A 12,322-nucleotide genomic window follows, 5' to 3' on the forward strand; every position below is an offset into this window, starting at 1 on the left:
TCCCATCTTTTTACGCTAAACTCCCACTTTCCCCTGGATCCTCCCATGAATGCATATGCATGACATGACAAACGTAATCTGCCACTTTCAGTTCCCGCGACAGGCAGTTTGCACTTTTACATCATTGCGGCCTGTTTGTACATACCTCGCAATGATTTTACACGCACATTGCGAAACAAATACGCCTGAAGTGGGCGCAAAAGCGTTAGTACATCTGGCCCAGAGTGTTTTGAGAGACCAATGGCATACAGTTTATCAAGGAGAATATAATCAACCAAGTCAAACGGCCTTGGTAAGATCAATGAATATTGCGCCAGTAGACGTTATTATCCAGAGAGGATGAGACATCATTGGTAAATTTTGTAAGAGCGGTGGATGTGGAATAATTAGGTCTAAATCCTGATGGGTTTGGTGATGGTATAGAAAATTCGGTAACACTTTACTTGACAGTATCGACATAAGAGTGACATGACACTGTCATGAACATATGACACTGTCATGACACATTAACCCTAACCCTAATCCTAACCCTAACCCTAACCCTAATCCTAACCTCTAACCCTAACCCTAACTTGTTATGACAAAAACCGAATGTCACTCAATAACAGAAGCGTTATGTCATAAACGTTTATGACTTGTTTATGACACGTTCATGACAGTGTCATGTCACTTTTATGTCGATACTGTCAAATAAAGTGCATAAACTGAAAATTCATTAATGTATTTAAATAGTTGCTAAAATATAGTATTTTCAAATACTTTAGCTACACTGCTAATGATAGAAATTGGTCTATAGCTGCTGAGATCAAATGGTGACTCTGTCACACCTCCACAGCAGTGGAACTACACATGTAACTACAGATATAAATAAATTGCATAATGGATATGCTAAGACACGTGAAGCAAGCTTGATAAACTTGATCTCCAGACCATCTGGACTAAAACCATTACCTGACTTCATTTCAGAAATTGTCTGCTGAACATCATGAATTGTTGTAAATGTAAAGGAACTGTTGTTTACAATATCATTTATAGAGTTGGGGTAAGGGAAATCAGAGGGTTGTGAACTACAAATAGAGGAAAAGTACTGGTTAAAAGCATTGGCCATTGTAGTATCATTGCATACAATGATATCATTATTAACTCTAAGTTTAGCCAAAGGGGTTTTATTAGATTTGTTAATTAAACCGTTAAGTCTCTTCCAAAATTTTATGTCATTAAACAATGATTTTTTATAGTAATTGGATTTAGCATTCCTTGTTTTAAGGAATAAAACATTTATAGTGCTTATAAGTGCTTATATTTATTCCAGTCTGCTGCATTCTTTGTCAGGCGATACTTTTCCCAGGCCTTATCTCTTTGTTTAAATAGATGTATTAGATCTCCATCAATCCATGGTAAATGTCTGCCCTTCACCTTAACTGATGTCCATGGTGCATGTTTATCTATAACTTTTAGAACCTCAGTGTCAACATAGGGAATTAATTTAAATCTGTCCCAGTTAATATCTATTAAGTCTTGAATTAAAGTGTCAGTGTCTAAGTTTTTGCTTGGTCTTACCCTTATTATTTTGGGTGGCAAATGAGGTAATCTTATTTTCTAAACACAGAAGACAATTGAATGATCACTAAAGTAATCAGGTAATACACCAGAATCAGTAATTCTATTGGGGTGGGTTCAGGATTCAGTCTAAGAGAGACTTAGATCTACTGTCCACCCTAGTAGGTTCACTGATGAGCTGTGTGAGGTTTAGACTATCAAACAGATTTCTCTCCTTAAGAGATGAGCGATCAAGCCAATTACGGTTAAAATCACCCAGAACAATCATCTCATCTGAACAATCTAAAGAGTTAATGGTAGCAAGAATGCACTTTGTTGAATCAGAAGGAGAGTTTGGAGGTCTATAGATGTTTCCTATAATCAGTTGCTTAATTTTGTGAAAAGTAATTTTACCAAGCATGCTTCCCTATGTACAAACCAAGTTATAAGACAGCCAATATGAAATGAAAGATATATATGAATTTCAATTTGCCTCATGGGGCCTACAGTGGGCCTGTAGGAGAAACAGACAAATCTGAAGAGAGAGAGAGAGAGAAAAACAAAACGAATAAAAAAGTTTAGGCCTCCCATATACTCAGGCCAAATAAGGTCCAACGTGTTATGTTCAAGTGCTCTCACCATATCATGTTCTCTCTTTCCTCAGCTTGGCGAGCTCATCCCCATCCCCACAGACAGTCACACGGCCGCCGTGTCTCACGGCCTGAGCAGACCCGGCGACCGCAGCACACCCAGGCTACACAGCCAGGTAACGCTAGCTCAGCTCTCTCACTCAAAACAGTTCTTCACTTTCATTGGACCTTTGACACTAACCCAAACTGATGCTGCTTGAGTGAACATACATTGTTCTGGAAAAAGTTCCTATACACAAAGAATTCAGCTTAATGCAACATATATTTTGTATCCTTATATTTACAAGGCAAATTATGGTAGAGTGCAAAATGAAGCCTGAAAAAGAGATGTGGTTTGTAAGTCTGATGCACATTATAACACATGCAACCTCAAATCAGAAAAAGTTGGGACGTTGTGTAAAATGTGAATAAAAACAGAATGTAATATTATCTGCAAATCTCTTAAACTCATATTTAGTTGCAAAAAGGACACAGACAACATATCAAATGTTGAAAATGACAAATTTGACTATTTCATGGAAAATATATGTTAATTTTGAATTTGATACCAGCAACATGTTCAAAAAAAGTTGGGACGGAGGTAACAAAATTCTGGAAAAGTTGTGTAATGATAAAAGAAAACAAAAGGAGGAATGCTTCACAACTAATTAGAGTAACTGGCAACAGGATTAGGTATGAAAAAGAGGTAGGGTCTTAGAAGTAAAGATGTAGGGGTATTTATCACTCTGTCTAAACCTGTGTGCACAAATGATGAAACAATGTCTTCTTAATGCTTCTTAACATGAAATGAAGTATTTGGGGAGTTCATCATCAACATAACCTAATATTATTAAAACATTCAGAGAATCCAGAGAAACAAGGGAAAGAGCTGAAAAACAATATTGGATGGCCATAGTCTTTTGGACCTCAGATGGCACTGCATTTAAACCAGACCTGTTTCCAGACCTGCCAAAATTGCCATAAAAACAGCCAAAATTGTAACGAGGCATGATACAGAAAATACCACTGTCTTATATGGGCCTGAGCTTGTTTAAAATGAAATGAGGTAACATGAAAAAGGGTCCTGTGGTTAGACCAATCAAAATTTGCCATTCTTTTTGGAAATCATGGACTCATCTGGGAGAGGGCCTATCCAAGCATCCAACCTATACAACTTGTTTTAGTGCTCAGTTCCAAACCCAACATCTATGAAGGTGTGGAGGAGCATTAGTGCCTACAGCATGGGCATCTTTTGGCAAAGCACAATCAATTCTGAATGATGTATACAGGTTTTGAGCAACATATACTGCCATCTAGGCAATGTCTTTTCCAGGGAGGACCTTGAATATTTCAGGAAAACAATGCCAAAATGAATTCTGCACATGTTTAAACAGTATTTCCCAATAGAAGAAGAGTCCAGGTGCAAAAATGGCCTGTTTGCAGTCCAGGCTTGTTAAATTAGGTGCATCATGGAATGAAAAACATGACTAAGAATACCCCATACTGTTAAGCAACTGAAATCCTATGTTGGGGAGTAATGGGACAACATTTTATTCTCAAAACTCTAGCAACTGGTCTCCTCAGTTTCTTAGCATTAATAGAATGTTGTTAAATGAAGAGGTGAAGCAGCACAGTGGTAAACATCAAAATGAACATATATTTGTCTGTCTTTTTATCACATTCTGTTTTTATTTGCATTCTAGACAACGTCCCAACTTTTTCTGATTTGGGGTTGTAGATTACATAAACAAGGCATGGTGTTACATAGAGGACATTTGAACTGTTCACCCCCAAATGAATTCAGTTTCTTGTCCTGCATTGTATAATTTGTGTGTCTGTGATATAGGAGCTGACAAGCTACCTGCCAAGTCCCAATGTTCTCCCACACACGGCGTACTCTGTTCCTGGGGTAAGATTTTACTGACTGATATGTGGTCCCTTGTTAATCTAAATTAAATTTAAAGGTGTGTGTGTGTGTGTGTGTGTGTGTGTGTGTGTGTGTGTGTGTGTGAGTGTGAATGAATGTTTGCAGTCTGGTCATTAATAATTTATTGTGGTTTTTTCCAACACAAATATCATCCAGTAAAACACAGTTGTGTGATTGAAAATAAACAATGCCTCAGTCTTGAACCTTTATCAAACTTTAATGTTGTGTTTAAATCTTTAATTGTACAATCGGATTATAGAGCAAAACCAGACAGAACTGGACTTTCATGTTCTGTAGCCTCTGAACTGAAGCTTTCAAGACACTCTTGAGAAAACTCAACCCCCTATTAACTAAACCCCCCACCCCACCCACCCTGGGCTTTTGCAGCTGCGACTGGTGGCTCTAAATGCGCCGGCCATGGGAAACATGCGTGGCATCCGGGGAGCGGACTTCCAGTGCTACCAGCAGGCCCGCGCTCAGGGCCTGACCTCCACCTACCGGGCCTTCCTCTCCTCACATCTGCAGGACCTGGCCACCATCGTCAGGAAGACTGACCGCTCCAATATGCCCGTGGTCAACCTCAAGGTGGGGACGAGCAGATGAGCTCAGAGTTTGTTTGTTGGTCTAGGGTTGTACATCATTGTATATTGCATAGTGGAGAACACATGTTTAATAAAGTTGCTGTTGCATAAACTTTTCATGCCTGAGTACATAACGCTTTGGCATTTGTTATTATATACAATATAATACAATATTATCACAGTTTAATACAGAGGGGATTTCTCATATTTTTCTTAATCTGACTCAAAATGTCCTGTTGCCTGTATTTTTCCAGGGGGAGATCTTATTCAACAGCTGGCTGTCCATGTTCTCTGGAGACGGGGCCGTGTATAATCCACAGATCCCTATCTACTCCTTTGATGGACGCGATGTCATGACAGATCAGTCTTGGTGAGTAAAAAGCTTCATAATGTTTTTGTTTTTATTCAGATATCAAACTGCAGTGATGTCTCATGTCTCAGCATATATTTCACAGTGAACACATGCACAGAATGTTTGACTTGACCATAAAACTCAATAGCTGTTATTTGCATTTTTTAAGCACACTCATGAAAATCTAAATTCCTATGTATCTCCATACACTATGTATCAAACATGGCCACTGTCTTAACCAAGGGGGGAGTTATGAACAGCATGCAAAGTTGTCACCTAATAAAATGGCAGAAATTAAAATCCATCAACCTTAGTCACATTATATACTGTGTGAATCAGCAATTTATCCCCCATCATTTGTCATTAGGGTCATTCCACGTCAGTTCAACCAGGGCCCACGCACTTAGGTCTCAAAAAATTCTGAAAAAATTACCAGGTGTACCTATGTTACCCAGGAGACACACTGTAAAATTACTCTTATGTAAGATCAATACTTTCCAAGATACAGCCAGTTTTACAGGGGGAGGTGGGTGTTGATTTTGTCCAGCCTCTTTTTTTTGTCAAAGTTCACAAGCCCACAGCGCAAGAACTAAACCATGTAGGAGGCTCAAATTTTGCTTGGTGGTACATAAATAGGAATAGTATGTAGCAAAATCGTCACGTTTGGTCTGGATAATCCTGCATGGTCAAAGTTGATACAAATTTTATTGGAGTTTTTGGCTGGGCTCTGTTTAAGCCTTCAGAAGACATATTTGTACTCAACATAGACTCTTGATTTATTTTCCTTACTGAGATAAGTAGAAACACTCTCACAAAAAACAATGAACAGAAAATAAATCATTTCAGGGTCTGAACAGCAGACCTTACAAGTCTTTTTGACTTCTTTTTGAAGTATTTTTGGTTCTCATTTTCAGAGCACCTAAACACCTTGTGGGAATATTATAATATCTTATTATAATAATAATAATATAATAATAATAATAATAATATCTTTTCTTTTTAAAAACACCAATTTGACTTGTCTTATGCAAATCTTTCTTTTTCACTATCCACCCTGAACATGGGCAAAATGCACCATTGACATCAATATGTTTTGTATAGAGCTACCACAGGTTACTCCATACAACCACAGGTGGCAGTGTGGTGACTCTATATAAAACATATTGATGTCAATGGGGCATTTTGCCCATGTTCAGGGTGGAAAATAAAAAAAAAAGATTTGCATAAGACAAGTCAAATTGGTGTTTTCAAAAAGAAGGGATCATGGAGAATAAAGAAAAACCCATTTAAAAAATCTTTGTATATTCCCACAAGGTGTTTGGGTGCTCTGAAAATGATAACCAAAATGATCTTTCAGACTTGTGAGGTCTGTTGTTCAGACCCTGAAGGGATTTATTTTCTGTTCATTGTTTTTTGTGAGAGTGTTTCTACTTATCTCAGTAAGGAAAATAAATCAAGAGCCTATGTTGAGTAAAAATATGTCTTCTGAAGGCTTAAACAGAGCCCAGCCAAAAACCAATAAAATTTGTGTCAACTTTAAGGGACAGCTATGACCATGCAGGATTATACAGACCAAACGTGACGATTTTGCTACATACTATTCCTATTTATGTACCAGCATGCACAATTTGAGCCTCCTACATGGTTTAGTTCTTGCGCTGTGGGCTTGTGAACTTTGACAAAAAAAAGAGGCCGAGCAAAATCGACACTATAAAACTGTCTGTGTCTTGGAAAGTATTGATCTTACATAAGAGTAATTTTACATTGTGTCTCCTGGGTAACATAGGTACACCTGGTAATTTTTTCAGAATTTTTTGAGACCTAAGTGCGTGGGCCCTGGTTGAACTGACGTGGAATGACCCATTATCATTTGGCTTACAAGATAAAGCAAATTTCAAGGCTGTTTCCACTCATGACTTACTATATGAATTGTGAAAAGTCACTATTAAAAAGGTAGGTCGAAACCCAGCTAGCCGTTATTCATGTCGTGGTATATTTGGAAGTATACTATGTACAGTACCTCCCTATGGTCATTTTTCCATCTGTACTTCTTTGTGTGAGTGTGTGTGTGTGTGTGTGTGTGTGTGTGTGTGTGTGTGTGTGTGTGTGTGTGTGTGTGTGTGTGTGTGTGTGTGTGCCTTGTTTCCTCTTCCCTGCACCACCACTTCCCCTCCAGGCCTCATAAGCTGGTGTGGCACGGCTCCAGTACGGTGGGCATCCGCATGACCACTAACTACTGTGAGGCGTGGCGTGCGGGCGACGTGGCCGTGACGGGCCAGGCTTCGCTGCTTCAGACCGGCCGGCTGCTGGGCCAACACACCCGCAGTTGCTCCAACCACTTCATCGTGCTCTGCATTGAAAACAGCTACATTCGCGACCCCCGGCGGAACTAAGGACCCTGACTACACCCCCCCCCCACACACACACACACACACTCTCACCTAAGTGCGTTTATGTCTCTTCCTGGTTTCTTGTGTCCCTCCCACCATCTCTGAATCACTCCCTCTCAGAGAGTATACAGTAGCTTCTGAGCTAAACTGCAGAGAACATCATTTAGCCTGTCCCACCCTCCTCCCCAGCCAGCCTTAAATAACAGGTCCTCAGAGGAAGATTCCAGAAGAAAAATGGCACTGCTTCCCCCACCCGGTGATTTTTTTATTTTATTTTTTGCCCTGAGGAGAAAAGAGGTGTAAATATGTGTAAATTGCTTCCTGACACCACACCATCCATCCATAACACACAGTGGCCTGCTGACTGATGGAATGCCAAAGAAGTGATACCTCAGCCAGAAATCAATCCACGTCGCCCCTGCCAGATTCTGCCCACTCACTCGCTTACTGTAGTAAGGATGCACTGAGGCTCTCATTACAGAGACCAGCTCTCAGGGGAGCAGCCCAGCTAACGTCTTTTCCTTTATTAGTCTGAGAGTATAGTCTAGTGCAGTGTGAACTGCCTATTCAACTGTATTCCCTGTGTTGATTCTACTGCCACGCTGGAAAAAAATCACTGTCACAATAACTTGGTGCAAACGCATGTCAGTATCTTAGAGTAATCAAATGCTTGAAATGTTGTTGGGTTTTTTTGTTTTGTTTTTTTCAAAGAGGAAACCAAGTGTTTCCTAATCAGGTTTGAAGTCATTTAGTTGCACTGTTGTGTTTTTATTTTGTCTTTATTCCACACTTGTGATGGCTTTGTGTCTTGGTCTATGTTTTCTCAAAAGTCTCTGTTGCAAGCAACACAGCATCATAGTATTTAAATTCAATTCCTTTTGTCCTTATTGTTGTTATTTATATTGTAACAGCACATCGTCATAAAATCTAGACACACTGAGTTGAGATTTCCGCTCTCTTAAACAAACTGACATGGTTCATCCCATATTGTTAGTGTGGTTCAAACAGTTTTGGTAGAATATGGTGCTCTTTGATATAAAAGTCTTTAGAACATGTCCAGAGAACACATTTGAAAAACTTTGATTTGAGGAGTGAATCTGTAGCTTTTAGTCAAGAACTGATTGACTTTGTCACAAATGCAATAAATATGAGCAACATGATAGTATGTGCATTTGACAGGTGCTCACTGAATAAATGTTTTCTTTTGTAAAAACCTGTGTCAGCTGTTGTTTGTGTTTGCATGTATTAAATATTTTAAATGGGGCTCAAAGATCACACATCATATGGACTCTAATGTGAAACCACAAACAGGGTTCGGTGTTGTGAAACAAGCCACTCAATGAGAACCAGCAGTGATACCAATATTTGCCAATTTGTTTAACAAAACACGTCACAATAAATCATAGTTGGATAGAGGTAGTGGTAGTAGTAGTTTTTTTTTTAGCATTTAAAGGTCCATGTTGGAGGTTGATTTTAAATGAAAGTTGGTCTTTGTTTTCTCATGGAAATGGTATGGTACTTCATTTACAGAGAATTTACTTGTTTCAGATCCCACACCATAATACTCTGACCCTAAGGATCATGGTATTAAATTACCTAAATGATTTTGAATAGTGATTGAATTAGCTTTCGTTCATGCACAAACAGCCTTATTGGAGGTGTAGCAGTATTGCTATGTGGATGTGAAACATATTCACAAATATACACATCTCTTTATTGTGTGTTGTGCCACACAAATCAAGTCATGCGATCATCATATATAGGTTTTTATTTTATTTTACTTTTATTCTGGTAGTTAAATGTTGCCTGGCTAACACCAGACCGATACAGGTCTGTTTCGGCTCACCCAGGCTGGCTGCATGAGTTATGATGTACCTTTGCCTTTCTACATGCTGCCTGTTTGATATTCATTTTAGAATATTTGTGAAGGGAGCAACTCATTTTTTTTCTTCTAAACACATTTGTGTGAGTCTGCTAGGCTTAGCTGAGGCCTATTCACGTACCCACACATTCTTCTGAACAAGACAGTCAACAGCAGAGTAATCTGATCAAATCTCTACTAAAAACAATGCAACTTAGATCTCTGAACCCCAGCTTATTTAATGAGAAGAAGGACAAATCACATACTGATATCATCACAACTGCATACAGTCCAAATGCATTCCCACTTCAAATCAATGCCCATTAAAATGCCAGGCTTCCATAAATGTCATGTCCTTTAGCACAGATATTCAGAATTCAACAATATTCAGAATTGAAAAGCTTGACCAAGAATCTCTGAAAAGTGAAGCCATTAAATTGTTGGAGGAGCTGGAAGAGCACATTTTGAAGGCCCATTCAAATGAATGGAGCAATCTGCAGCATTATGAAGGGTCGTGTAATGATGGTCAATATTACTGAAGGGAGAACCTTCTAAACCCTGATTAGAGAATGTAACCTTCTGAACTTCTTCCTTGAAGAATTCATTCCTCTGAAGATGTGTAAAACTCAGCGTTTAACATCTCACTGGGTTTACTTTAGACTTGGTTTTATTTGTCTGTTTGTTTGTTTATTTGTTTGAGGTTTTTTCTTTTCTTTTTTTTTGTCATATATAGCCATATGCATATGTAGCCTATGCTATTTATTCATTTAAATGCTTCATATGGATCTGCAGTGGGTTTATTTCATGAGCTTCTAATCAAAGATTCTAGCTCCGCTCTAGAATCTTTGCTTCTAATGTTCTTATTTACCTTTCACAGGGTTGCTTTGACAACAATACAACAAAAATGGGAAAAGGGGGATCATTGGACCAGAGACGGTTGATAAAGTTAACTATATAATCTTTGATTGGACATTTGCATCAAAGATTCTAGAGCTCTGTTCTAGAATCTTTGATTTGCATTAAATACTTCCCTTCTTTCTGACCAGCAGCAGCGCCAGCTGACCATGTGATGAGGCAATACAACTCCATGGTCAATAATTCAAATCCAAAATACATCATCATTTTTCTCTGCAGGTGCATTTTCAATGATTCAGTTACTGATAACGATTGCATCTACCAGCTGCTGAAGCAAGCAACAATGCAGTTTGGTTGAAATAAACTCTGATCTAAATGCAATCACAAAATGAGTCAGAGGATAATTGTCTTTGTTCTTGGCCGTGCAGAGATGAGATGAGACCACATGGTTGGTGAACAGAATAGGATCATTGCTGATTTAGAAATCCTTATACATGCCTTTATTTCCTCTAGGCTTGATTATTGCAACTCACTGTATATGTAGGTGTAACTAAATCTACCTTAAACAGACTCCAGCTGGTCCAAAATGCTGCAGCCAGATTACTGACTGGATCTAAGAAACGTGACCACATTTCACCTGTGCTGGTTAAACTGCACTGGCTTCCTGTGGAACACAGAATTAATTTAAAAATTCTTCTGTTTGTTTTCAAAGCTTTACATGGTTTAGCACCTCAGTATTTATGTGATCTTTTAATTCCTTACTGTCCTCCTAGACCTCTCCGATCATCTTCCCAGTGTCTTCTTTGTGTTCCTTCTGCCTCTCTTAAATCCAAAGGTGACAGAGCTTTCTCTGTCTATGCTCCCCAGCTTTGGAATAGCCTTCCTGATATTGTGAAATCCTGTACCACTATAGTTTTAAATCCAACCTAAAGACCTCTTCTCCCTAGCTTTTAACACTCCCTGACCCCCTCACCTCTCCCTTATTTTATATGTTTATATGTATGTATGTATGTATGTATGTATGTTTGTATGTATGTATGTATGTATGTATGTATTATTACTATTATTATTATTACTACTATTATGTAAAGCACTTTGGTGCAATGCTATTGCTTTGACTGCTTCCTGCAACTACGAAAAAGCATCACAAGATACCCCATGCTAACAGGCATGCAGGGTGCAGGGAACTGATTACAAATAATCTGAATTAGTAATCAGATTACAAAAACCAAGTAACCAGACCAGATTACATTTAAAAAAAGAAATGTGTAATCAGATTATGGTTACATTATCGAAGATTACTTGATTACATTTTGATTATGTCTTTCAATACATAGCACCATGCAGTCATATTAATAGTCAGGAAATTAAGATAGACCCAATTTGAGTGAATGGACACGGAATATAGTTACAATAGCAGTATTTTACCTTTTCTATACACTTTACCTCTGTCAATTAGTCTGAAGCAGACAAAAAGTACCAAAAAATACCATGGTGTGTATTTTAATTGGCTATTTGCTGAAGCATGAAAACAAAACTCTTGTTTTATGAGGAGGTCTCCTGTAATTTGAATCCCAGGAAGCAAACACTGAAATAAAAATGTCTCCTTCTTTAAGGCAATTACAGTGCTTGAGAAATTTTAGTTTTTAGTTCATGATTTACTTTTTCCTTAATATAAAGTCACACAGAGGTCAAATAAAGCCCTATATCCTTCAACATGAGAAAAACAAGAGAATACTAATAAGGGGAAAGTGTATTGGCCTTGGTGTGACAGGAAATGGACATGGGTATAACTAAAAATGAATATTAATAGTTAAAACAATTATTAATAAGATCCGATCAAACAGAAATGTTACAAATTGGGCAGGAAAGAGTGTGCACACTTTAATGTTTCGTGGACATAATACTACCAAGTTTGTGCTTTGCATAGACAAAATGCAATACATACAGTACATCTGTGACAAATTAATATGTTATACCACAGTATGCCTTTTGTTCATGACAAATACCCAAACCAGTTTTAGGTCTTCACTGAGATTTTTGTTGTCTTGTCTTGGTTTCCATGGAATTTTGTGAGTTAACCTAGTTAACAGGTCTTCATCATTGGTAGATGTTCCATGCAGGGGTTGGTGACCCACTGGGGGTTTGTGAAGGCATTGCTGGTGCATGGTCTCAGAGCATGCACTAA

The 12,322-nt window shown here is 38.3% G+C and overlaps 1 protein-coding gene across 6 annotated transcripts in view; it reads left to right on the top strand.

Annotated features, from left to right (window-relative positions):
- col15a1b (collagen, type XV, alpha 1b) overlaps positions 1 to 8,631 on the top strand; it is a 33,699-nt gene extending 25,068 nt beyond the window's left edge. For all 6 annotated transcript variants that reach the window (XM_048258775.1, XM_048258785.1, XM_048258794.1 and 3 more), the window contains 5 exons: positions 2,204 to 2,305; positions 4,015 to 4,077; positions 4,483 to 4,680; positions 4,931 to 5,046; positions 7,205 to 8,631. In XM_048258775.1, coding sequence (XP_048114732.1) covers positions 2,204 to 2,305; positions 4,015 to 4,077; positions 4,483 to 4,680; positions 4,931 to 5,046; positions 7,205 to 7,421 — 696 coding nt within the window. In that variant the 3' untranslated portion in view covers positions 7,422 to 8,631. The remainder of the gene's footprint in view (positions 1 to 2,203; positions 2,306 to 4,014; positions 4,078 to 4,482; positions 4,681 to 4,930; positions 5,047 to 7,204) is intronic.
- The last annotated feature ends 3,691 nt before the right edge of the window (positions 8,632 to 12,322 follow it).

The sequence above is a fragment of the Alosa alosa genome, chromosome 1, assembly GCF_017589495.1.
Source record: "Alosa alosa isolate M-15738 ecotype Scorff River chromosome 1, AALO_Geno_1.1, whole genome shotgun sequence".
Lineage (NCBI taxonomy): Eukaryota > Metazoa > Chordata > Actinopteri > Clupeiformes > Clupeidae > Alosa > Alosa alosa.